Source organism: Pelmatolapia mariae, linkage group LG16_19 (assembly GCF_036321145.2).
Source record: "Pelmatolapia mariae isolate MD_Pm_ZW linkage group LG16_19, Pm_UMD_F_2, whole genome shotgun sequence".
Taxonomy (NCBI): Eukaryota; Metazoa; Chordata; class Actinopteri; order Cichliformes; family Cichlidae; genus Pelmatolapia; species Pelmatolapia mariae.
In genome coordinates, this window is record NC_086241.1 from 41972179 (window position 1) to 41999141 (window position 26963).

The 26963-nt window shown below is 42.5% G+C and overlaps 1 protein-coding gene across 1 annotated transcript in view; it reads left to right on the forward strand.

Moving 5' to 3' along the window:
• sptbn5 (spectrin, beta, non-erythrocytic 5) overlaps window positions 1-26389 on the forward strand; it is a 48813-nt gene extending 22424 nt beyond the window's left edge. The window contains exons 37-77 of the mRNA XM_063497667.1: window positions 295-427; window positions 541-686; window positions 4106-4220; window positions 5176-5286; window positions 5669-5848; window positions 6042-6245; window positions 6825-6974; window positions 7063-7167; window positions 7362-7550; window positions 7754-7909; window positions 8661-8849; window positions 8941-9036; window positions 9373-9494; window positions 9833-9947; window positions 10443-10556; window positions 10851-10972; window positions 11954-12116; window positions 12191-12379; window positions 12914-12991; window positions 13071-13243; window positions 13342-13432; window positions 13507-13653; window positions 13878-14015; window positions 14205-14372; window positions 15594-15682; window positions 15886-16072; window positions 16766-16834; window positions 16921-17064; window positions 17963-18159; window positions 18255-18459; window positions 19936-20115; window positions 20203-20358; window positions 20455-20672; window positions 21206-21395; window positions 21476-21652; window positions 22077-22184; window positions 22363-23202; window positions 23279-23347; window positions 24081-24164; window positions 25128-25219; window positions 26269-26389. Of these exons, the coding sequence (XP_063353737.1) occupies window positions 295-427; window positions 541-686; window positions 4106-4220; window positions 5176-5286; window positions 5669-5848; window positions 6042-6245; window positions 6825-6974; window positions 7063-7167; window positions 7362-7550; window positions 7754-7909; window positions 8661-8849; window positions 8941-9036; window positions 9373-9494; window positions 9833-9947; window positions 10443-10556; window positions 10851-10972; window positions 11954-12116; window positions 12191-12379; window positions 12914-12991; window positions 13071-13243; window positions 13342-13432; window positions 13507-13653; window positions 13878-14015; window positions 14205-14372; window positions 15594-15682; window positions 15886-16072; window positions 16766-16834; window positions 16921-17064; window positions 17963-18159; window positions 18255-18459; window positions 19936-20115; window positions 20203-20358; window positions 20455-20672; window positions 21206-21395; window positions 21476-21652; window positions 22077-22184; window positions 22363-23202; window positions 23279-23347; window positions 24081-24164; window positions 25128-25219; window positions 26269-26389 (6520 nt within the window). The remainder of the gene's footprint in view (window positions 1-294; window positions 428-540; window positions 687-4105; window positions 4221-5175; window positions 5287-5668; window positions 5849-6041; window positions 6246-6824; window positions 6975-7062; window positions 7168-7361; window positions 7551-7753; window positions 7910-8660; window positions 8850-8940; window positions 9037-9372; window positions 9495-9832; window positions 9948-10442; window positions 10557-10850; window positions 10973-11953; window positions 12117-12190; window positions 12380-12913; window positions 12992-13070; window positions 13244-13341; window positions 13433-13506; window positions 13654-13877; window positions 14016-14204; window positions 14373-15593; window positions 15683-15885; window positions 16073-16765; window positions 16835-16920; window positions 17065-17962; window positions 18160-18254; window positions 18460-19935; window positions 20116-20202; window positions 20359-20454; window positions 20673-21205; window positions 21396-21475; window positions 21653-22076; window positions 22185-22362; window positions 23203-23278; window positions 23348-24080; window positions 24165-25127; window positions 25220-26268) is intronic.
• The last annotated feature ends 574 nt before the right edge of the window (window positions 26390-26963 follow it).

Below are 26963 nucleotides of genomic sequence, written 5' to 3' on the forward strand. Positions count from 1 at the left end.
CTATTTATTGTGTTTTTTCTTTTTTTTTCCTTTTTTTGTTTGGAAAAAGTGCAATATTTACATAAGCCAATTGTTAATTACAAAAAATGTAGAAAGAACATACGTATGTGACAGAGAGAAAGACTTATGCTGATCTTTAATATCTTGACCTGCTTCTAGGTGATTTATATCATTTTTCTCCAAACAGAATGATATTAGTTCAGATGATCTGTCTCTGACTTAGCGGTTTTATTGTTGCCTTTTTTATTGCGTCTGCGTACCTGTGTGACTGACCACCCTAATGTCTCCTGTTAGGGGTCAGAAGCTGAAGGAGGTCCTTCAGCTCCATGAATTCAGGCGAGAGTCTTCAGAGCTGGAGGACTGGATGAACCAGCAGAGACAAACAGCTGAGTCTCAGGACCTGGGCAATGATTATCAGCATGTTCAGGTTACATTTCATTGCACAATGATTGTAAATATTAATTCTAGTGTGTTTGAATGAATTTTTTTTGGAGGCTGAAGGTAGCTGTAGAGTTGTGTGTCTGTGGATTATGCTTGCAGTTGGTTCGAGGGAAGTTTGAAGGCTTCCTGAAGAAGCTGGAGGTTGGCGAGGAGAGACTACAGAACTGCAGAAACCTGGCTGTTCAGCTGATCCACAACAAACACCCACAGAGCTCTGCAATCAAAGACACTCTGCAGCAGCTTAGGTAATCACACAGCCGCAGTAGTGAGTCAGTTATTTTATCTGTGAGGCATCCTATTCCTTTTCTTGTTTGTCTTAAATGCTGAAATTGTTGGTTTTGCATTTCAGTAAGCAGTTTTTACCTGTGTCCATCCATCCATTCATCTTCTTCTGCTTATCCGGGGTTGGGTTGTGGGGGCAGCAGTCTAAGCAGAGAAGCCCAGACCTCCCTCTCCCTGGGCACCTCCTCCAGCTTGTCTGGGGGAACACCAGACAAGCTTGGGTGGTCTTTTGGGACCATCCAAGTGGAAGCCTTATGCCACTTGTCTACGCTTAGAAATTCTGTCCATAAAAAATATGAACAGAATCAGTGACAAAGAGCAGCCCTGGCAGATTCCATCACCCACTGGAAACGAGTTTGACTTATTGCCGGATATGCGGTCCAAGCTCTTGCAATTGTTGTATGTGGAGTAGTTAGACACGAACGTCAAGGAAGGTGGTAGGGAAGCAGACTAGGCAGGCATTTCAGATTTCCAAGGTGAGCAATTTATTTACAGTGAACTTAATATAATGTAACTTAACAAAACTTCCCCCCCAAATCAATTCAATTAACAAAACTCAACATAACATGGCTCTGGTAACACAGCTCACCTCTCCTCTCTCTTGCATCTGGTAGAGACTGGCTTTAAATAGGGCCATCAATTTCCCTCCAATTGCCCAGCCAGTACCACTCACTCAACTGAGGGATATAAAACTCTACACAAATGATTTAAAAACACAAAACCTCTACACACTTCTAATATGCACATTTACACAACTAAATGGCAATATTAACAAAAGGAAAAACATTCAACAAATTCCTTTAAACCTTAACACAAACAAAAGGAAGCATCTCTATGGAAAAAGAAACCCCTTCACTTGGTTTGACCTGCTGATGTCATGTGTGACATCATCAGGATTTTAAAATGAGGAAATGCCAGGCGGGCGTTTCCCCACACCTGACCCTCATGAAAACTGAAAAGACAAACAAAGTAAGTATGAACAAATGACTTAATCTGTAACATAATAAAATATAAAGAAACATAACTTAGTATTTGTCTTAATTTGCAGAATGTTTGATTTGCCGGCAACAGAACGCTTACACAAACAAACCCGGGATAGTGAGTGAAGCCATGTTACTTGACAAATAGCAAATCATAGCAAATACATAGAAACAGAATAATGTGTACAATGTGCAAAATAAAGTAAACACATATGGGACAAATGGAGAGCTTTACAACTGCTCCACCACTTTGTCACATTGTATAAGGATCGAATGGCCCATAGCAATGGGCCAGACACCCCATACTCCCAAAGCACCTCCCACAGGACAAGTCTACAAAACACATGTAGACTGGTTGGGCAAACTCCCATGCACCCTCAATTATCCTCGAGAGGATAAAGAGCTGGTCCAGTGTTCAATGACCAGGACGAAAATTGCATTATTCCTCCTTTATCCGAGGTTCCACTAACGGACAAACTCTTCTTTCCAGCACCCTGATATAGACTTTCCCAGGGAGGCTGAGGAGTGTGATCCCCTTATAGTTGGAACACACCCTCTGGTTCCCATCTTAAAGATAGGAACTACCACCGTGGTCTGCCAATCCATAGGTACCGCCCCTGATCTCCAAGAAACATTGTAGACGCGTGTCAACCAAGACAGCCCTACAACATCCAGAGCCTTCACAAGCTCAGGGCAAACCTCATCCACCCCAGGGGCCCTGCCACCAAGGAGTTGTTTAACTGCCTCAGTGACCTCACCCCAGGAGATTCTCATCCCCAGAATCTGCTTCCTCAATGCCAGTGGGATTAAGGAGGTCCTCGAAGTATTCCTTCCATCACCAGACAATGTTTTCAGCTGAAGTGCAGGTAGAGCACTGCTTTCTCCTCCTGAGCCTTAGGGTTTGCCAGAACGTCTTCTAGGCAGTCTAGAAGTCTTTTTCCATGGGCTCTGTCACAGTTCTGGGTCATTTTGACCCAGCATTTTGGGTTTCTTATTTTTTGGTTTGATTTTGTATTTTTGGTTATTTTCTTGATCTCTTGTCAGGCTTAGATGATGATGATGATGATGATTATTATTTAGTATGTTTCAGTTATTCTTGGTGAGGGATTAGTTCTTAGGTTTGTGTCTCATGTTTAGTGTAGGTTTAGTTCTGTGTCTAGTCTGTGTCTTTGTGTAGTTGTTTCTTGTTTCCTGTTTTATTGTGAAGGTCCGTGTCTTATGTGAGTGTATTCAGTTTTGCCTCCCTTGTCTCGTCAATTACTTCCAGCTGTGTTCCCCACCTGTGTGTAATCTCCCTGTGTTCTTCTGTGTGTATTTAGGTCGTGTCTTCTTATGTTGTAGTCACTGGTCCGTCTGTTAATCTCCTGTTAATCTCCCGTGTATCAACTGCGTGTGTCCCCCTGCTATCAACCTTCATGTGCCTCCGCTCACCCTTGTTTGTGTTCATGTTTAGTAGTTTATTTTTTCCCCAGTATTGTTTGCCGTTTTCTACTTGTGTTTTATTTTTACAATAAACCTCCTTCGCACCTCCACAAGTGCCTGCACTTGGATCCTCCTTTATTTTTCTCCACACGGCTCATCCTATTCGCCGTGACAGGCTCTCCGAACAGCTCCTACATCTAAGTTTTTGCTTCAGCTACTGCACGAGTTGGCCTCTCGGTACCTATCAGCTGGGTCCAAAGTCCCACATGCTAACCAAGCCCAATAGGACTCCTTAAGCCTGGTGGCTCTCCTCACCTTTGGTGTCCATCATTCGGTTGAGGGGTTGAAACCATGACAGGCACCAACCACATTGCGGCCACACCTCAGCCGCAGCTTGGGCAATGGAGGTGCTGAACATGGTTCATTCTGACTCAATGTCCCCAGTATCTCTCGGAATGCTGTTGAAGCTCTGCCGGAGGTGTGAGTTGAAGATCTCACGGACTGGGGCCTCAGGCGTTCTCAGCAGACCCTCACTATATGTTTAGGTGCGCCAGGTCTGTCCATAATCCTCCCCCGCCACCCTGGTTCCAGGGCCCAAGCTATGTGTTGAGATGAGCCCAACTATATCTAGCTGGTACCTCACACATAACTCAGGCTCCTTCCCCACCAGAGAGGTGACATGCCATGTCCCAATCCCTAGTCTCGGTAGACTGGGATCGGTCCACCAGGGCCTCTGCTCCTGGCCGCCACCCGACCCTACGGTGCCTCTGGCGGGTGGTGGGCCCATATCCCTTTTTCGTGCTGTGCCTGGCCAGGCCAGGGCTAAGACACTTGCCCTTGGGCACCCTGCCCTGGCCTGGTTCCAAGGCGGGGCCCTGGTAACCCTATCCCGGGAAGGGTGAACTGTTCCCTCAATCTTCCGCTCATAGCGGTCCTTTGAATCGCTCTTTGTCCTCCTTATGTCATTTATGTTTCTGCAGTGCATCCTGGGAAGATTTGAAAAGCTTGGCCAAGGAGCGTCAGGATCAGCTACAGAAAGCTGAGGAATGTCACCGCTTTTACCAAGACCTGAGTGATGCGCTAACTCTCATCCAGGTAGCTATGTTCATGCAGAAACTGCTGTCTGACTCCTAGTCATGTCAGCTGGGTTTAGATCTAATTATTTTGAAGACATCAGCTCCCATGAATGGATTATGGCATTGAAATATGGAAATATAAAATGGAAGACAGCACACCCATCAGAAGCACGCTCGTTCAGTTCAGTTCAGTTCAGTTCAGAAGAATGAAGAACTGTTAATAACAGGAAGGGGACTGGTTGTCCTCCCCTAAATTATTATAAAAAATAAGACATTCTGATTTGGTTTTAGGATTATCTGTGAAAGATGGGAGATAAAGTGTACATCTATAGATGGAACCAAAGAAGGAAAACACTGCTAAACTTTGAGATATCATTCAGATCACACAAATATAAATGATTCTATCAATAGCGTTTAGCTTGTTTGGCACAAACCTAACCAGCCCCGCCTCAGTAAAACACAATGAGAACAGGCCAAGAAACATGGAGGTGGGAGGGAGCTGACAGCTGGAGCTGTAAAAGTTTGAAAGGTGTGAAAGAGATTGCATTTATAGAAACGCTATGGTGTACAAAAACTAAACCCCATCCAGCAACATAGACACAGCTGTAAAGAATTTCACTTCATCTATTTGTCATTGTATCTGAAGTACAAAGAACAGAAGACAGATTAAAAGTCCAGATCATAGACTATACATGAAATATGAGCATCAAGTAAGTCTGGTTATCAATCTACATCAATAAATGGTATGGTTGCAACACAAGGATAGACATACAGTATCTGTTGATTATTAGTAGCTAACAGACTAATAACAGACTAATAAACCACTCGACACAGCTGAATCCTATTTCACAGTTACACTACACATCTGTAGTGTAACATTTTCTACTTTATGGGATAATGTTTTTTTTATCGATTATGTTATCGATGGTCCCCTGTGCAACACTTAAAACTTCTGTTCCTGTCTCTCTCTGTAGGAGCGACACAAAAGCATCCCTGATGATGTGGCAAAGGATTTGCATGGAGTGACATCACAGCTGAGGAAACATGAGGCCCTGCTCCACGAGCTTGCCACCACAGAGGAACAGGTGATAAAGTGCTAAATTTGTTGACCAAGGACATCATATAATTAAGAAAAGATATTTAACATCTGATTCAGCTTAAATGAAAAGATCACCATGGAAACAGTCTCTTATGGGTTGTTAACAGGCTAGGGAGCATTTCTAAAGTGGATTACAGTCAGTCTAACCTACAGAATGTATTTTGCTGCCCAGTGATACATAAAATCACTATGAAGGGCGGCATTTCTGACATCATTACTACAGAAATGTAGCAGAAGGAAAATCTGTTCAATACTCACTGATGATCAGCTCAATAAGACAGAGTGGAAGATGCTGTCTGACAAAATGACAAAGTGCCATTGGCTGGAATGAGACATCTTAATGTATCTTATCTCTTTCATTTCTATAGTTTCAAGAGCAGCTGGACTCTGTTGACTCTGTCCTGGAGCTTTGCACGCCTGAACTGAGTGTTCGCCTACAGAAAGTGCAGGACGAGGTGGTGGAACGGTGGGAGGAGCTGCGACTTCTTGCTGAGAAGAGAGAAGAGGAGCTCAAGCTGGCTTCCCAGCGATATCAATTCCTTAGCATGGTGAGGACAGATAGATACAGGATGCAGGTCTGAAAGTCTAAAATAGTACTTCCTTGAGTTGTTCAGTAGATGTTTTGCATCTTTTTGTGGAGGTTTTTCAAGTGTATTTAGGTATAAGGGGAATTTTGTCCATTTGGATTTTGTCCCCAACAATGAGCTTACTTCTGTCATCTTCCCCACTCTTCTTCTTCAGGTGCAAGACTACTTCCTGTGGTGCAGCCAGCTGATTAGCGCAATGGCAGTTGAGGAAAGCATCAGTGATGTGGCTACCGCTGACCTCCAGCTGGCTCAACATCAGCAGTTATTGGCTGAGATGGAGGCAAGACAGGAGACCTACCAGCAAGCTCTGGACATGGGAGAAGAGCTGCAGACACAGGACAAAAGCAACCAGAAGGAGGTAAGGAGGAGAAGTAAGATTTTGGAGACTCTGGGGATAGCTATATGGCATTTTTCTCATTTTATGGAATACAAACAGAAAATAAAAGAAAGAAAAGTCTGCAAGACCAGAAAGCAGATTAAAAAATACAGCTGCAAAATACAGAAAATCATAACTTCATTGTACCCTTCAAGCACTGTCCAAAACACATTGTGTGCATGAAAGGATTTGAGATGCTGAAGCAAACTCATCTCTGGAGATCAGCTTGAGTATACTCAAGTATACTCTGGCTTTAATCATTAAGCTCATCTGTTGTGGCCTAGAGTCAGATTCTGATTGATTTCAGAAATAATCATAAAGTTACGGTTACCATTTACCTATTAACGAAGTCCATGTTTGATAAGTATAGAAAGAACTTGTTATCCCAGGGCGAGGTGGGGGATCGGGTCCTGGGATAACAAGGGATAACAGCTCTTTAAAAAAGAGCTTAACCTTAAGATGAGATGAATCTGAAATATTTTTTTTTCACTGTTGTAAGATAGACATTGATACAGTCTAGTCAGAGAAATTAGACTTTTTGTTGGGTGATGGTTCTCTTAGGTGTTGGAGAAGATGGATGCTCTCCAGTCAGAGAGAGAAAAACTGGAGGAGCACTGGAAGAAGAAACAGAGCTGGTTAGAAACTGTTCACCTGGAGCAGATCTTCTACAGAGACGTCAACAGCATGGAGAAGATGTCCAACTCACAGGAGGTACACCTGCTGTATTCGTTCAAGAAAAAAACCCCTGCAAAATAATGATACCATTGATGGTAAAAAAACTTCTGTCATGTCTCCACAGATCCTGCTGAAGAACAGCACTCTGGGAAATACTGTGGATGAGACAGAAGGTTTGATCAAACGCCATGAAGCTTTTGAGAAGCTGCTCAGCTCGCAGGAGGACAAGGTCTGTACTCCTTCTGTGGGTTGGTCCTTTCCCCTACAGTTAAAACAAAATTCACAGCTTCTTTAAAGTCAATTGGAAAAACTAAACCATTTAGTGACATGCTGATAATACTCTACATTTTATAGTAATTACCACTTTCTACCTTGGTTGAGCCCCTGCTCATTTAAATCTACACTTCCCTCTCTCTGTTCCAGCTGTCATCTCTGAAGGAGTTGGCTGAACGTCTGAGGAAACAACTGAGCAAAAAGAAGAGCGGACAAGTCAAAACCAGACTTAAAGCTCTCCTCCAGAGACGAGAGAAAATTAAAGAGCTTTCTGCCAAACGTGGGGAAGAGCTGGAGCTTTCCAGGCGTCTGTGCATTTTCAACCGAGATGTCGCAGAGGTAACTAGCTAACCAGTCAGAACACTGGGCAATGTTTGGTAGCTGGATCCCCAAATACCTTTAAGGTTTTTACAGTGTTAAAAAATAAGGTGTGATTGATGATAACTGACAAATGAAAAAACTCAGATGGGTCTGATTTCCAGTTCAATTCTCTGTTTATAACACTGTTTAACCGTCCATCTACTTCTGTTTCCGTGTGTCAGGCAGAGGAGTGGGTGTCTGAGCGGATGCAGAAGATGGCAGAGGACAGCAAAGCTGACCTCAGCAACCTGCAAACCAAGATGAAACTCCTGCAGAAACATCAGGTGTTTGAGGCTGAAATCCTGGCTCACCATGAGATCATCAGTAATGTACTTTTGGTAAGAACAGCTCGAGGGCCAGCAGTAGGGCAAATTAATATGAAACCACAATAACAGAAAAGATTCAGCGGGAGTGAACAGATCTGGTAGTGATCTACTAAAAACATGCAAACATATGAGCAGATTTCATTTCAGTAATAACTAACATGAGCAGACCTGCTGAAGGCGTGAGTAATCTGCCAAAAGAATAGCTTTGTGAACACAGGTTGTTCGCATGCTGTGAAATAACCGCTGCTTTATTGCAAAAGAAAAAAAATCCTCCATATGAACCTAGACTGGAGGTTGTAAGGCTGAGCTATTTATTAAAGTGAAAGGAAAAAACACACATGGCCACATATGTACAAAGACAGGTTTCCAAAATCATGGAACCCCCCCCCCCAAAAAAAAACCCACCAACAACACGAGTGCTGGTCATGTTGCAGAGTTCTGTGTGTGCACACTGCTGAGTAAAGACACACACAATTAATTTTGCCATGTAGCTAATAGTAAATCTGACTCAAAGTGGAAAATATGTATAGCAGTAATGCCACTTAACTTTAGGTTTAGGATTGTTTGATGTGATTGGACACAAAGAGGTGAGATGATAAGATGAAATGTTAATATGTTAATAACATAAAATTTATTTACCTTTCAGAATTACCACTTACAGACATGATTTAGTGAACCTGTCAGTGTTGGTTAGATTGCGTCTTCAGCTTTGTGCCTTTGTGTCAAACATCTACATGCAGCCTGCTTTGTTCTTTGCTTCTAGGCTGGGGAAGAACTTGTATCTCTTCACCTGAGGTCCAAAGAGGTAAAGAAGAGTGCAGCCACACTCGAGCTTCACTGGGAAGAGCTGAAGAAGGCTGTGGCCATCCGTGGCAAAGCTCTGGAAGATAACAGAGCCTTCCTGGAGTACCTCCAGAAGGTGGAGGAGGTGGAGGCCTGGATCAGACAAAAGGTAGAGCACAGATAAATGGACGGAAGTGCATTGCTGTTAACATGGAGACATTTGTTACTTTATGTCTGTCCTCTGTGACTCTGTGTTTCAGGAGGTTATGATTAATGTTGGCGATGTTGGAAAGGACTATGAACATGGAGTCCAGCTGCTGAAGAAGCTCAGTGAATTTAGGGGAAGTGAAGATAAGGTAAGTAAACTTATGTTGTGCCAACATGAGCTGCGAGAAACTACAGCTATGCTAGGTTGCAATGATAGTTACACAATACACAGAGCTCAGTGTTTGATGACTCAACCTTTTGATGGCAATAGTGAAGTCGGACAGGGCCTCTATATACCACAAACAGGGAGAAGGTGAAGAACACTGCTTTTAAATGCTTTGCTCTCTAGTGTTCTCCTCAAACAGGATACGAAGAGCTTAACATGACTAACATTACTGATATTATAGAAGGAATAGCTCAAACTGACCACAAGCCACACTGTTTTAATATGTCTGAAAAGTGACAGCCAAATCTGTAATCTGTAGGATGTGACAGTGGATGATGCTCATATCAAAGCCATCAACAAACTGGCAGCCAAACTAGAAAAAAGACAGAGTGCTGAGGAACTGGTGACTGTGACAAAGAGGAGGCAGCAGCTCAATGAAAGGTAACGTGTCTGAAGATCTTCCACTTGCTTCCACTCATGTGTTTTTTCCCCACTCATCCAGATCAGGGTCACAGTGGGGCTGGAGCTAATTTCAGCTGTCATAGGACAAGAGGCAGGGCATATCCTGGACAGGTCACAAGTCTGTCACAGTCACAGGCTAACACAAGTGCCTACATGGGTACCCATGCAATTATAGGGAGAACATTCACAGAAGGCCCCAGCTGACTGATGGATTTCAACCCAGAACTTTCTTGCTGTGAGGCAACAGTGTTGACCAGCGCACAAACTAGTTTCTGTGGCTTTCTAAATAATGCATCAAAGTGGTTCATCTCCTCCAGGTGGAGCAAATTTCACATTGATCTGAATAATTACAAGAACCAGCTCGAAGAAGCTCTGGTGGTCCACAGTCTCATCAGAGAACTGGAGGAGGTCAGAGACAGAGCTAATGAAAAGGTCAGGCAACTGTTTTTTTTTTAACCTTGATGCTGCACTTCTAAAACACAAAATTATTACACTGTGAAAAATTGCACACTGTGAAAAATGTCAGCGAAAACAGAATGCAGTGATTTGGAAATCTCATAAACTTATACAGTATTCACAAAGGAAGATGAAAACAACATTCATCTCAAACTCCAGCAAATGGTCTCCTCAGCTGCCAGATGGACTGTAGTTAAAAGAAGACAGGATGCTGCACAGTGGTAAACATTGCAATGTTCTAACTGTGTTGAAATGCTGGACCTGAGCTGATGTACTCACCTTTAATCCTGTCCATCCTTCGTCACTCCCAGTCAGAATCTTAACATCTTTTCTATTTTTTATTGTGAATAAAATATGGGGTAATGAGATTTGCCAGTCATTGCATTCTGTTTTATTTACATTTGACCCAGCATTGCAACTTTTTTGGAACTTGGTTTGTATTTTGAAGAGGTTCCTCCTCGCTCTCTTTAGATGCTGCTGCTGCAGGATCAGGATTGTGGCTGCGATGTGGACAGTGTAGAAAACCTGATTAGACGCCACGAGGAAATAGAGAGAGAGGCTGGAGTTATCCAAGATAGAGCAAAGGTGAGGCACCCAAGGCTGCAACTGACACGTTCATTCTTGACTTTAGGAATTGTAACTGGAAAGCTTGCATGTAAGCTTGGTACCTGTTCATAAAGATGGTCACAAGTAGATCTTAAATAGATTAAAAACAAGACAAAAAAGCAAACCTTGACAGATGGAAACAAAAATCAGATGAATCTAATCTTGTTAAAACACACTTTCATCAAAAAACTAAATGCAGTTTTATAAGTCCAGCTAATTTGCCAAATTACCACCTCTATGACTAAAATGACTGTCTTACTTCTGTCTCATCAGTCTCTGGAAGAAGGTTTGTTGGGTGATCTGAGCGCTCAGTCAGTGATGAGCGACAAGCTGAAGACCAAACAGAAAGAAGTCCAGAAGACTCTGAAAACTTTGGACAAGGAACTCAAACACAGGTAACTTTAATCTACTATTAGAAGCAACAGTGATTTCAATTATTTTAATTGCTGAAAGTTTTCAAAGGTCAGAGCGTCTAGCAATTAACAGTGAAATAACTATGTAGGCACCAATGAAGTTTGCCAATGTTTTCTTTGCCATCTCTATAACTTGTCTAAAATCAAGCAGTCTGGCAAATTCCTTGAATTCCTCACAGGATTGTCACTCACCACTTTATCTAGGCTACCGAGCAGCTTTTGAATAATCTGTGTGATTGTTGTTGATGGAAAGTGTGGTATTTCCAAAATCATGGAGTAGTAATCTGTGATTATCAGGCTGTGTTGGTGCTTACCCTTACATTGATCCATAGCAACTTTTTCCAGGGTTGTTCTGGGAGCAGCTTGGATATTGAGTTTAGTTTAGTTAGTTTAGATATGAGAGGTTCTTTTGGTTGACTTTTCAATTCATAGCACACAGGTAGAGCACGGTCTTTATCTGTGCTCGTCTTTCGGTGCAGCTCTGTGTAGGCAGCTGTTGCTTTATCGTTTCATCCATTTTGCTGGTGGGTGCAGGAATCCCGTCCAACACTAGCCACACAGCATGCCACATTGCACTGAGTGTTAGCCAGAGGGCTAGGTGACAGGTTGTGATAAGCGTTTTCACTTTACCATACTCCTATACTGGATTCTCATGTCTAAAATCATGGGAACATGTTGGGACTGTAGTTGCACACTTTTCCAGCTGTGGTATGTAATGAGAGGTACTGGACTAGCTGAAGCTCGGTCTGTCTAAACTAGCTAGGCCATCGAGGTATCCCTCAAACATTTTACAAGCCCACACACCTGCTAAAGGCTTTTTTTTCCTCTCACCAAGCACGCAACATGTTAACCACTGGACTTTTAGAGGCCCAACAGTGTTTTACATTAGTAAAAAACAAAAATACAGATAGTGATCAGAAGAACTCCCTCAGCAAAAACTCAAGAAGAAATGGTCTTTTTCAGAAAAGAAAAGCTGCAGGAGGCTCACCAGTTGCAGCTTTTCAAGGCTAACCAGCGCCTCCTGCTGGAGTGGAGTCTCAAACAGAGCAGTGAGATGGCAGAAAAGGGACTTCCCAAGACCAGAACAGAGGCTGACCGGCTCATTGTGGAGCATCAGGACTGGAGGGTGAGCACTGTGGCTTACTTAAACTTTACTACCTTAATGAAGTAAATGCCAATTTTAAACTTTGCTGTTTTTAGACGGAGATTGACGCTCGTGCTGAACGTATCGACTCTGTCAGGGACTTTGGTCTGGGTCTCATCCGGTCTGGTCACAGCTCTAAGTCAGAGATCCAAAAGGCTTTGAACCAGCTAGAGGAAGCTAAAGCTGGACTGGACCGAGCCTGGTTGAACCGTAACATAACCTTGGAGCAGGCCCGTACACTACAGGTGACACAGCAGTGGCCCCCAAAATAATTTAATATGACTTTTTGATGTGAATAATGGCTAATTAATGTAGTCTCATTCATATTTATAAGTATATTTGCAAAATTAATTTGCTGAATAAATGTCAGATTTAATTAAAATAAGAGAGCAGGTCATCTACTGATCCTCCTCCAGTCTGCATGCCAAGTATCCTTGGACAAGATACTAACCCCAGATTGCTCTCCCCGATGCTACATTTGCTATGAATGGTAGTTAGGAAGCACTAAGAACCTTAGAAGACAGTGCTTGTGTGATTGGGTGAATGTAGCATGTTGTATAGAGTGCTTCTACTCTGGGAGAGTAGAAAAGTGCTATATAAGAATCAGTCCATTTACCATAATTGACACATATGATTGAGCTACTTTACATAACTGAAAAGTTTCAGCTACCTTAGCAAGGTGGATTTTGTGCCTTCTTGTAGTTAGACATAAGACAACTATGAGACACAGCTTTAGCAGTCAGATTAGCTTATGCTGAGCTCTTCTCTGTATCCTTCAGATTTTCCTGACCTCTGTAGAACAATGTGAGAGCTGGCTCAACAACAGTGAAGCCTTCCTGTCCAATCAGGACCTCGGGGTACAGATGATTTGCTTCAGAATCATACATATATAGGAAAGTACTCTTATGCTGTGAAAGCAACCTATTCTTTTTGCAGAGCTCAGTGGCAGAGGTAGAAACACTGCAGAGGAAGCAGATTCAGTTTGAGGAAGCCCTGGAGGCTCAGGGAGACCAGCTGGACCAGGTAGAGAAGCTGGCCCAGGAGATGATCCAACAAAAGCACTATGATGCCAACAACATCAGAGCAAAGAGCAAAGCACTGACCACCAGGTAGTCATCAGACATCTCAGCCACACACTTTCCAATTAAAGCAAGTAGCTGGAAATAATGTTTTGACTCCTGCTTGATCACCTGCTGTGTTTGCGCAGGCGGAGTCAGTTGCAGCGGCAGAGCAGATCTCGTTACAAAGCTCTGGATCAATCACTCCAGCTGCAGCAGTTCTTGTCCAGCAGCTACCAGGTAACTTTCTGAACTCTGCTGAAGCCTAATCTGTATTGTTCTTCAGGGGTCTATAGCAAATGTGTGTTTTCCAGGTATGTGTGTGGCTGAATGAGCGTAACGCCATAGCACTGGATGAAAACTGGAGGGAACCAACCAACCTTCAGGCGAAGCTGTTAAAACATCAGAGCTTTGAAGCAGAGATCCTCGGCAACCGCTACAGGGTGGAAACCCTCACTAAGGTGGATCTTTTTAGGTGTCTGTGTATTTCCCTGATTACAGCTCTAGCTGCAAGATGTCTTGGGCTGGACAGTTAACGGTTTATTCCTGAGAAGTGTCAAAAAGATTATCCCATCAGAATTTTTTTCCTATTTAGACCTTCTCTTAGATTTTGCTAACATTTCAGACTTCATTGTTTGTTTACACCATTGGGAATATAAAATGTTGCCTATTGGGTGCTTTCCAGGAAGGAGAGAAGCTGCTGTCTGAGTCTCTGTCTGCTGAAGGAAAGGTTCGACCTCGACTCAGAGAGCTGACTGACAGCTGGGATACTCTGATCCACAACTGCAAGGAGAAGAAAACTAGACTCCAGGAGGCCTACCAGGTACTTGCACAGTCATGTTTAATGTTGCCCTTAAAACTATAACTTAATTTCAACTTAAACCTACTGAACTTTAATCCTTAACTAAATCTTCATAGAAAACATTAAAGATTTCTTTCATGGGGACTTGCTCATTGCCCTGGAATTGTAGGGAGGTACATAAAGTTCTCCGAATGCCCTTTGTGTGTTTAGGCATTGCAGTTCCAGCGTTCATTGGATGACATGGAGCAGTTCGTGGCGTCAGTGGAGAGGGAGCTGGCCAGTGAGGACTGTGGCAGTGACCTACCCTCCGTGAACAGATTGCTGAAGGAACTGCAGGGGGTGGAAGAGGAGATGGATGGACACCAAGACCGAATCCAGGTGCAAGCGCGAGGGTGGACATAATGTTTAGTTGTTTTAAATCCTCATAATTTTGAGTTTTTAGTTTGATTTTTTTTCATTACTAATTATATCTAAGCTACATACTAGATTACTTCTATAATGATATTATAGCCGTCATGGTCGTGGGTCTTTGTCCCAGGGTTTATGATATGGATTGTGTGAATCGGGTTAAAATGATATTCTAAGTTAGGCTAGATTCTCTGATTGTTTCATGTTCGGTTTTCTTGTAATTCTGAGTTCTCATTCGATCATTTAGTTTCTGTTTAGTTTTTAGCTCTTAGTAAGTAAGCAAGTAAAATTTTATTTATATACCACCTTTCAAGACAAAGATCACAAAGTGCTTCACAAAGAAATACCAAGGCATTTAAAAGAAAAAACAGACAAAAAGGTTCTTAGTGATCATAGTTTTCCCTGCCTCTGAGTCTAATGTTGTCCTGTGGTTAGTCAGTCTTGTCTCTGTGTTTATTCCTGTCTCCCCAATTGCTGCGTCTTGAGTTTCTGTCTGTGGGTTTTCCGTGTCCTGTGTCTAGTATATTCAGTTTTGCTTCCTCCCTGTCCCATTATGCCAGTTAGCTTCCAGCTATGTTTCCCATCCCTTGTGTATTTAGTCCCCTGTTGTCCTCTGCCTGTTGTCGTGTCATCCCACATTGCTGTGTCTCTCCCATGGTCCTCGTTTCTCCTAGTGGTTCTAGTCAGCTCCGATTCCTAGTTTCTCTGTTCCGAGTTTTCTAGCTTCATAGTTCTTTGTTTGCAGTTTTAAGTTATGTTTACTTATATCCCGTGTCTCAGTGTTTACAGCAAAATAAAGCTGCCTCTTTTAGTTCATCACCTTTGTGTTTTAGTCCTGCATTTGGGTTCAGCTCTTGCCTGCCACACAGCACGCTCATGACAATAGCCCATCCTACTTCACAACAAACATTATTGTGAAATTTATTTTAAAAAAACCCCACCATATTGTTAACATCAGCTAAATGTTAGTGGAGACACATTATTCATGTTAATGACTATATGCTTAACTCAGTTTAAAGTCTAAAGGGAAAAATAACCTTACTTATACTTCTGTGGTTTCCAAACTGGCATGCCACACTAGAGTTGCCTGCCACCATCATGGAAAAAGAGCATTGTAGATTCACAAAAGTGTGCTTTGTAAACCCACTGCATATATGAAGTATATGTAAATGTATATATTTTATATATCAGGGTCTGGTGGACACAGCAAAGAGCTTCCACTCTCAGGGTAACTTCCTGGCTGAGGAGATTCAGACCAGAGTGGCACACACCATCAACAGGTCTGTAAACAGTAGATAATTTGCGCTATGAAGAAATCTGGTTGTACACATAATGTAGCCGACTTCTTCATGTCTCTTTATACCCTTGGAAGAGGTTGATGCTCTTCCAAGGGTATAACAACTGTTATAAAAATTAAAATATCACTAAATGAGAAAAAAATGTTTGAAATGTATTTCACCGGTGTTGGTCTTTACTCTGACAGGTATAACAGTCTGGCGCAGCCCCTGCAGAGACGTAAGGAGAACTTGGAGGCCTGGCAAGTCCTGTTCCAGTTCTACAGAAATGTGGAGGAGGAAACGGCCTGGCTGAATGACAGACTGCCCTCCATCACTGCCAAAGACTTGGGCAGCTCCCTCAGCAGTAGCCAGCAGCTGCTCCAGAAGCACCAGGTGACCACTTGCAGAGTTTACTGACAGTGAGGAAGGAAGAAAACATCCATCCATCCATTCGCTTCTGCTTATCCTCTTCAGGGTCGCGGGGGGCGCTGGAGCCTATCCCAGCTGCCATAGGGCGAGAGGCGGGGTACACCCTGGACAGGTCGCCAGTCTGTCGCAGGGCCAACACACAGGGACAGACAACCATTCGCACTCACATTCACTCGCTCATTCACACCTAGTGGCAATTTGAATTATCCAATTAACCTATCCCTACAAGCTGCATGTCTTTGGACGGTGGGAGGAAGCCGGAGTACCCGGAGGGAACCCACGCAAACACGGGGAGAACATGCAAACTCCACACAGAAAGACCCCGGCCTGATGGTGGAATTGAACTCAGGACCTTCTTGCTGTGCGGCAACAGTGCTAACCACCGTGCCACCGTGCTGCTGGAAGAAAACATATCTAAATTAATTAATAGTCACATTATTACAGACATCATAATTTTAATAGGACATTTATAACCTCCTGGACTTTATTTGTAGCTCCAAATTGCAATTGTTTTTATAGTTAAGGGCATCTTTGATTAATTGTTTAGTGGTCTGGTCATAGGTTATTAAATAGCATCTATGGTTCTAATTGTTCTAGGTTTTGGGTTACTTTTGTTGTGTTTATTGAAATAAATAATTTGCAAATCATTTTTTAAAGACCTTGATGCAGGAGATCTCTGGACGCATGCCATTGGTCCAAGCAGTTCAGGAGGCAGGGCGTAGTCTGGTAAGGATCTCTTCGATTTTGGCATCGTTGTAGCTGGAATGTTTAAGAAATGATCCGGGAACCTTATGTGTTCTTGACCCTCTCAGGTCAGGGGCCGACACTTTGCATCTCACGATATCCGGGAGCGTCTGGAGGACTTAAAGAGTCTGCATGAGAAGCTGATGGTAGAGGGTGAGAAGAAAGTGAAACTACTGCAGGAGGCAGTCAGCATACATGCCTTCCTCACAGAGGTAACAGACACATGACATAAAACTGAGATTTAACGTATAAAGGTCCCCCTTTTTAGATATATTATAAAAATATCTGAAAAATATGTGTTTTTTTTACAAAGGTCCATAAAGGAGCAACTTAATCAAGGTGTCAAATCAAGTATCATAAACCACAGACTGTAATCACTCACATCCTCAGACCATGCTGCAATGTTACCAACTGTGACTCCATCAACATACTATGCTGTTCTTGTTCAAAAAATAAAAGTGGCGCCTTCACCTCAAGGTGCTTTATATTGCAAGGTAGACCCTATAATTATACATACAAACAAAAACCCAACAATCATATGACCCCCTATGAGCAAACATAACTCCCTTTTAACAGGAAGAAACCTCCGGCAGAACTAGGCTCAGGGAGGGACGGCCATCTGCCGCGAACGGTTAAATCCTGAATTGATATGTAAATAGAAATGTATTTTGCCAGAAATACCTTTAATAATATATTTCTGACTGTCTGAGTCAAAATTGAATTGAATCAGAACCTTGTGGATCAAAATCAAATCCATTTTAGAAATCTGTGACAATACCCAGTCCTATGTATAACCACTCATTACTAGCACCACTGTAGCTGACTGTATATAAAAAATGTAAGTCATACAAATGTACAAATGACCCTCTGAGCAGGTCACTAATCTATCACAGGAAGAGACAGAACACCATATACTCTCACGGTCAATTTAGAATCAACAACTAATCTAACAAGCCTTTTTTGGACAGTTGGACTGGTTTAAGACAAATGACATTATTTTATGTTATTTATATAATCATAACAAAAAAAACTGTAAAAGGAAAAAAAAGAAATTATGAAACAAAAAAACTTTACCTGTTATTCACATGTGCCTATTTTGTGTGTTTGAAGGTTTCAGAGCTCCAACTGTGGTTAGAGGAGCAGCAGGTGGGTTTAGAGTCTCGAGACTGCGGGAGGAGTGAGGAGGTGACGGAAGCTATGCTGAGGAAATTGGACTCTGTGGCTGTAGAACTGGACAACCAGAGGAGGACAGTGGAGAAGCTGCAGGAGAACGGTGCATCGTTGCAACACCTTAGGCACCCCAAGAGGTAAAGCGGTGTGTAGTACGATGCAGTATCGTCATTCTGCTTGGTTTTTTTTTACATTTTGAAACTAAAAAGAAAAGAATGTTTCTGTTTTTCAGCCACCTGGTCAGTGAGTCTCTCCCAGCTGTCGTTGAATGTTTTGAGATGCTCCTCAGACTTTCTGCATCCCGTCATGCCGCTCTGGAAGATCAGCTCCGTCTCTATGTGTATGAGAGAGAAGCTAAAGAACTCCAAACGTGGCTGACCTCCAAGAGAACGATGGTAGAGTCCACCGACTGTGGACAAGATCTGGAGGATGTGGAAGTGAGTCATGTAGAAAAATAATCATGGGTTTCCTGTGCTTCATAGTTTTTAAAAAGTAGAATGGTTGAGCCATCAGCTATCAATTGCTGCTCCTGTGAAACTAGCTCCCAGTTTGGGTTGTAAGATTAGATTTCCAACTTTCAGTTGGATCCTAAACCAGCCCTTAGTTATCCTGTTATAAGCTCAGTCTGCCGGGTGACTTCCTATCATACACTGAGAATTTGTTCTGTACTTGTTTATTTTCACTCCTCATGTGTTTATACACCACTACTGCATGTCATTAGCTTTTCTCTTTCCCTTCACCTACTAACCAGTCATGGCAGCTGGTTGGCCTTTTTCTGCTGGAAGTCTCTTCCTGTGAAAAAGGAGTTTGTCATTCCCACTCTTGCCAAGTGATGCTCTTAGGGGATCAACTTAAAATGACTGTTGTTGGTGACTGTCGTTGTGAACTGGCGTTAAATAAATAACTAGCCTGTGCTAGTGTGCCATAGATATAGTCAGGCTTGCCTCAATTCACAGCTTGGGTTTAGGAACGAGTGTCCAGGAATAAGCCTGGACTCTAGTTGCCTTTAGTGAGAGGTAGCGGGCAGGGGTGGGTATACTTTTATCACTCTGGCTTGTTGCCTGTGTGTTGGTTCACCAGTGCACAAGAGCATTGCTTTCCTGCACCTTCAGGTCGGGGAAACGGTCCAGAGACAGGAGCAGAGCTGTTAGTTGCTCACCATCTAGTGACCACTGAGGACACTGGAATGGACAGACCTGGGCCCCAGACGTGTAGTGAGGGTGCATAAGCCGTGTCTGACAGTGGAAGTCCTATTCAGCTTTATTAGCTTGTGGGACTGTGGCTGATAGATATTGACAGGCCAAGCGGATTATGGCTCTGGCAGTAGCTGAACCAAAAACTTGTGTTTGGAAAGAGTTTGGTGAGCCCACCGAACAAGACTTGATCTGCCTTAGTTGGCCTCTCTTACCCAGGCAATTCCAGCAAAACGTCAGGTGATTCTGGATGAACATGCAGCCCTCTCCTGGACTGCGCCCAGCTGAAGCTAAGCTCCAGTAATGCTCAGGTTGTCAGGAAATAAACAGCTCATCTGATTTTTCTGACTACAGCTGTTTTTTCCATATATGTCCCCAAGGTCCCCGAGGGGCACAAGGTGTTAAACCTCTGATGCTCTGCTGAGTAAAATGGAGGTGGGTGAAATGCCAAGAGTTGGATTGTGGGGCAGCTGTATGATGTCTCCAATTTTTATTTGTGTAGAAATTCATAAAGAAATTCCAAGTTATATTGATTGCATTTGTTTGGGTTTAGTTTCATATTTATTTATTGTAGCATATCAGTTTTTGGCTTGAAAAAATCTTAAAAAGGAAGAGACTTTATTGGCAGGGTGTATATCTTCTGAAACTCTTAGGTCTCAAACTGCTAATATCTCCCTCTTTATTCGTTTTTAGCTTTTTGTCTCTTCTCTCCATCTATAGGTCCTTCAGAAGAAGCTGGAGGTTCTGGTTTCAGAAGTTTCCGGTTTGGGTCGCAGCCGACTGACCTCAGTACAGCAGCTTGGCCGAGGGCTGCAACAAGACAATCAGGCTCGCAGGAGGGATGATGCACTCAGCAGGCTGTGGGATGAGCTCAACAGTAGCATAAGGACAAGAGAACAGGTATAGATCTGATAGAGCAAGGTACCTTTGGATGAGTTGATCTGGGTTAGAGGTTGTGAGAATGATGGTCTGTCCTGTGTCCTTCAGAATCTGCAGGCAGCAAGGGAGATTCATCAGTTTAACCACGATGTGGAAGAACTGAAGGGCTGGATGGCTGAGAAGGAAGCAGTACTGGACTCAGAGGACCTGGGCCACGACCTGCATTCCATCCAGACTCTGATGAGTCAACATGAAGCATTGGAGGTAGGAAATGTCCACCAAACACTGCATCAAAGCTAAGTGGTGGATGCATGACAGCTGAATGAATGTTCCTGCCTTGTTGTCTGTGTCTTCCATCAGAGGGACCTGGTTCGAATCTCTGAGGAAGTAACCAGGAGTAGAGAAGTAGGTCGCACTCTGAGCAAATCCCAGCCTCAGGCCAGGTCCTCTGTGACTCAGCGGCTAGATGACCTAGAGGCCTGCTGGACCAGCATCCAGGACAAGGCCTCCCTACGGCGGGCCAGACTGGGCCAGGCAGAAGATGTGCAGAAATACCTTTCCCAGTGGACTGAACTCATGTAGGTTCTGTCAATGTAAAAAAAAAAAAATGTATTCACACACTACCCAGAATTCAAAAACACTACAAATAGTATTAAGTGATTATTAAGATTAGCTTTATTTTTCTATACAAACCCCCAAAGTATTTGTGTTTCAGCCTGGTCTCAAACCAGGGATCTTTCATGTGTTAGCCAGATGTGTAAATCACTACACTGTGGAGTCCAGTTGGTAAATCTCATTGACATTGGATTAAACTGCTTTAGAATTTTTATCTGCAAGGGACTTTACACCCCAGCTCTTCCTTTCATGTGATGTTTGACGACATCAGTTTCATATCAGTTGTCAGTTGTTGTCACCCGCTCTGTTCTGGGGTCATGTGCCCAACTCCACTTTCCATGTATGTGCACAGAAGAGTGTGCAGGTGCCAGAAAGCTACTCTGCCAGATATAAGCGCAAATGAAAATAACAACCTTTTTGTTCCTACCAGCAGCTTACCAGCTTTCTCTTTCAAAGAAGCAGTATTTTAAAGATGGCACATTGTCTTGTGTTCCAGGGCGTGGCTGAAGGAGATGCTGTCTCTGGTGAGAGGGGAGCCTCAGAGTGGTGAGGGAAGCGACCTGGAACAGCTCATTAAAAAGCATGATGAGTATCGCGTCCAGATTGACAGACAACTAATCAAATCACAGGCCGTCAAACAAAAAGGAAGTCGTCTGATTGAGGACGGAAACTTCATGTCTGAGAAGGTAGTTTGGCACATCAAACATCAACAACAATAGAAATGCCTCCGAATGGCTGATATCCCACTGTATATTCCTCCTCTCAGGTGGAGCAGCGTATCTGTGAGCTAGAGGAGCTGGAGATGTGGGTGGAGAAGGTTTGGGAGGAAACCAGGCTGCTGTATCAGGAGGATCTGGAGATTGTCCTTCTGCAGAGAGAGCTGGAGCAGGCTGAGCGCTGGCTGAGCTCCTATGAAAGCACTCTGATGGCTGAGGAATACGGGGTATGCGAATGCTGAGAATTGGACAGAAAAGTGAAATGGACAGATGTCTCTATGGGTCAAGCACACTTTTCACTTTTCAACTCTTTTGTAGCGATTCAGGAAAACTGTTGCCCTGTATCAGGGTATATTTTTGCCTTTAGTGTGTTAGTAATGCAGATAAATGCAGAGGTAGGAGGAAAAAAAATATGTAACATAAAAGGATTTGCCCCTTGTTGTCCATCGTTCAATATGGATGCGTTTTTATTTTCCCCCTGAAGGAAGGCCATGTTATACCTGTTATAATAATAGACTCAATACACCTGTTTGAGATTAACTGAAATTATCTTTGAAGGAAGAATTCAGAGGATGGAGTCACCAAGACATCACTCAGAACTTGTGGCATTAAAACGTCTCTTAACCAGAACATTTTCTGTGGTTCCTCCAGGATTCTGTGTCTGACGTTATGGAGCTCCTTAAGAGGCAGGAGGACTTGGAGGCCATGATCCAGGCCCAGAGTGACCGTTTCATTGCACTTCAGAAAAAGAAAACACAGGTAACATTAACAACAGGAAAGAATTGAGGTTCATAGACTAAATCAAAGGCTTTTTTCCCCAAACACTGGTTTTATCTGTCTTTATTAGGTACTGAGATCTTAAAAATGTCTTAAAACCATTGATTTTGATTTTTGTAGTGCATGAACCCTGTTAAAAACACTTTCTTTTTTATTGCAGAGGGAAAACAGACTGGGTCTTCATGGAAATGAGGAGAAGGACCTCCAGTACAGACAGCCTCCAGCTAGAGTTTCTTCCCTGAGAAGTAAACCATCAGAACTAAAGACCCCACGGATCTCCTCTAGAGACGTTCATAGGGCCAGCAGTGGCAGGCAGACAGACAGAACAATCAGACCATCCATGCTGGAGAAGAAAACAGAAACTGTTTCTAGTTCTCCTAGCCCTCCTCTCAGCCCACCACTGGGACCTGGATCAGCTTCAAAGATTAGCAAAAAAGTAGAATCGGCTGACAGTTCTGATGAGTCTGATGAGTCCAGCCCCAGGCCGACAGTTAACGCCGGGAGAAGGCAAATCAAAAATTCACACCTAAATTCTAACACTCCCCTTGGAGAATCAGCTGATTCCTCTTCACAACCGCCTCCTCAGTCCCATTCACTGAAAGAGACTCGGCCTAGGTCCAAACCACCTGTGGCTCCAAAGCCCAGAATTTCCTTTTCAGAGCAGGTGTTTGGTCGCCGCTCTGATTCTCTGAACCATCCAGAGAAACCCACCACTCCACCAAACTCACCTTCAGCAATCAGACGACTTGTTGCCCCCACTGAACCGCCACCACCTCCACCTGTGAAAGAAAGATGTATTCGCCCTAAATCACCAACATCTAGGCAGCCCGATGTGCCTGGCTCTCCTGCTCCACCTGCTGCTGATCACCTTACACCACCCAACGCCCCGACGGCCGCACCAATCACAAAGGAGGATAATGAGTCACCTGACCTTATTCCCCCCTCTCCTAGACCTCGACAAAAGTCTTTAGATCTAGCAGAGGGGCAACCCGAACCTGAGGTATAAACTGTCTTATTCATTAAATTAATAATCATCATCAACCACATGTTCTCACACCTGTCATACTTACTGCCAGGTCACACCTGGGGAGCCAATCAGAATGGAGGGCGTGTTGGAGATTAAGCTGAAACAAGGAGGAAACAAGGTGAGAGACATGTTACACATCTGTAACTGATGATATGATAGAGAATGGTAGTTTATAAAGATATCTAAAAATGAAATTTCATATTGGGCATTAACCCAACGTGCTTCTTTGTTTGATATGTTTTTAATTTTATTTCCACGTCTCTATCAAACTGGATGGACAACCTGATGGAAAAGGAGCTATTCGGCTTCCCAGTTGGATTTTCCAATTTTTATGTCTTGTAATAAGATGAAAACCGTGGTTGCTAACACAGTATGAAATCATGCTCTTTATAAGGTATCCAGTTGTGATTTTTTTGCTGTACTGAGTAGCTGCTTAAAGGAGGAAGATGCTGTACTCAGGATTGTTTCTAAAGGCTAAAGAAAATAATGTAACATTATAGTGTTGCACACTTAAAGTGAGAGGATATAAGCAGAGTGAATTGCTCTGTTGTTTTCCTCGTACACCCACACCCTGAATACGGCAGAAGCGGGTACACATTGGTGTATTTTTAATGCCATTAGCCAGTAAAATGAAGGCCTTTTATTACTTTTTGAAACCTACTTTGAGTACCTGGATGTTTTATGCCAGTTTTCTTTTTGCCACTCTACCCTTCCATTAGCACCAGTGGTTTGAGAGACACCAGTGGTGCTCCTTTTATTTCCTTTTATTCCTGAGAACCTTTTTGGGTTATGGCAGCCTGTTTGTTGTGCCCATTGGTGAAGTGTTGGCTGAGGCTCCTCTTTTGTTGCAGGGTCTGGAGCACTGGGAGGAGGTCTTTGCTGTTCTGCAGGGAGAGACTCTCAGCCTGTTTAAAGACACAGCAGCTGCTGCACAGGTAGAGAACATTAAAAAGCCACAGCATCACTGACAGCACTGCCTACATGACATGACAGCAGTTTGGGTAAAAACAATTAAGTCCTGTCCTGAGTGCGTTTAGCACCATAGCAGATGGACATGTTTGATGGTATCATGTGTCCTTGACACAGCGATCCCATTTACCTCGGCTCCCCTGAGGCTGGGTTTGTATCTTCTCCCAAAATCAAACTGAGGATCTTTCACATGTAAGATGAATGTGTGAGTGTATCCTGAGAAATGACGGGAAAAAGAAACTCAACAAAAAACAGCATTTATTTGTTTAAAGAAAACATTAAAAATAATAAATAAATAGTAAATTCACACATTTCTTTTTCTAACGTTTTCAACAATGAAGCAAATAAGGGCTTCCATTAATAGAGATTAATAGAGATGGCAGTCATGATTCTCTTTTTTTCTAATTCAGTCCTCATTTAGGATTTGAAAATCTCTTCATGCTCTGAATAGACGAAGCTAACTTTAAAGGTTTTCAAAATATTTTGGTAACTTGAACAAGGGTTTTTGACTTTTATCCAAATCTGGAGATTTTTATTTTTTCTTTCAAAGTGTTTTTAGCATGATCATCTTTATTGGAAACATTTTCATATATTAAATTACTTCAACTTCCTTAACTTCAAGTTACTTTCAAACAATTATGTTTATGCAATGAAATGAAATGTCTGTTGGAGTCAAACTCAAAATATTCCAAAATTCAAAGGAACTTGCTGCCAAGGCTGCTGTTTTTGTGTTCTTCAGACACAGAATAATTACTCGCAGTTGAGCGTAGGTCGTGTCTAATGCATGCTCAGTGTGTAAGGAAAAGGAAAATATTGCAGCTTATTTTTCTACAGGAAGGATTATAACCACAGTGTTCTCCATCTGCCTCTGCACGTTCACTAATAATCTCAGTGAGGTTACACTGTTTAACTCTGTTGTGCTTTCACAGAGGACCTCTAGGTGGCCTCCTATCAACGTAGTTGGAGCAGTTTGCAGGGAGAATCGCTACTACAGAAGGAAGGAGAACACTTTCAGACTAATGTAAGAGCTGCACGCTTCATGGACAGTGTAAACACAAGCATAACACAACATTGGAGCATTGGAAAGTTGACTTTAATGTTGTTAAAGTTAGAAATCACAGCTTCTCTATGCTGTATGACTGTCTGATGTATAGGACATTCTGAAACTTCATATTTACACTTAAAATTGGCTACTATATTTTTTGGACTAAAGGCGCACTTAAAATCCTTTAATTTTCTCAAAAATCGACAGTGCGGCTTATAATCTGGTGCGCCATATGTATGAAGTTGATGGTTGATTGTTAAAGCATTGCAGCTACCGTAATCAGGAGCCTCGCGGATCACTTCCAACATAAATGAAGACAGAAAACTAAACAGCAGTGACTTTTGTAGTGTTACTGAAGTTGGACTACCTGGTATATAATGATGTGCTACGTGATTGGTAGTGACACAGCTATGTTAGCGTAACATAAACACAGTGAAGCTGGAGGATGAACGCTAACTTTTTTCCACTCGATAAAAGTTAACGTGAGGGTTCCTGATGGTTAGAGACAAATGCAAAAGTATGGCAGGATGCTGTAAACGGAAACTTCAAACTTCAGTCAGGAGAACAACTGAGATAATCCATCCACACTACGAGGTTAGTCAATAATATACTGCAACAATATGGGAACAGAGCAGCTGTGAGAGAATTCAACATTAATGAATCAATGGTACGGAAGTGGAGGAAGCAAGAAGAATGAGATGAGTAAAGTTTGACTTATCTGACTGCTTTGTTTCACTTATTGCGCCTTATAATCCGGTGCGCCTTATGTATAAAAACAGACCCGATCATTGACAGTGCGCCTTATGGTCCGAAAAATACGGTATTTGTTTCTTAGCACTGTGAAACTATATTATAATTTTGAAAATTTGTGGCTCACCACTGATCTTTCAAATAAATTCTTCCCGTGTCATACTTTGGTCTCAATTATGCATTTCTTTACATCATTATATGCCGTATTTTCTTATGCAAAACATTCTTAGGAAGACTTATTTTTCTGTACTTGTGTTGTGCTTTCTGTCTCTCAGACTGGAGGATGGCAGTCAGTATGTATTTGCAGCATCAAGCAAGGAGCTCCAGCTCGTCTGGATGAAAAAGCTCCAGAACTGTCCGGAATCTGCCAGCAGTGACTCTGACGACTCCGGGTGAGCGCTCACTCATGGTTGATCAATTTTAATAGACCTAAGAGAAAGCTCTCAGACTCAGTGTGTTTGTGACTTTTGGATCATAAGTGATTACTCAGTTCAACTGGAGAATGTGAAATGTTTGAGCATAAGCAAAAAAAAAAAAAGAAAAAAGAAAAAAAAAGTTGTGTATCTCAAGGTTGCAAATGAGAACTGAAAGAATTAAAAGGAAAGACGTTTACAAAAAGTAGCTGAGTGGAAATTCTAAACTACAGATTTGTAAGTTTGGAATTTGTAGTTATGATAATGCACCTTTAAAAACGGAATAAGTGCAATACAAATTACAGTATAACAAGTGGGATTAAACATAAGTGTTAATGTCAAACATGTAACCTCATCATCTACTGAAACAAGAGTGGTGATATAACCTAAAATCACTATCACTCAATATTAATAAAAGCTGGTGATAGCAACATATTTTTGGTGTTATTACACATAAACTTTTATACAAATTGTTCAGTGTATTCCTACTCAAATGGTCCTAGGACAAGCTAGGGTGCTTCACCTCCTCTTGGATCTGTTGTCATACTTTGGAAAGT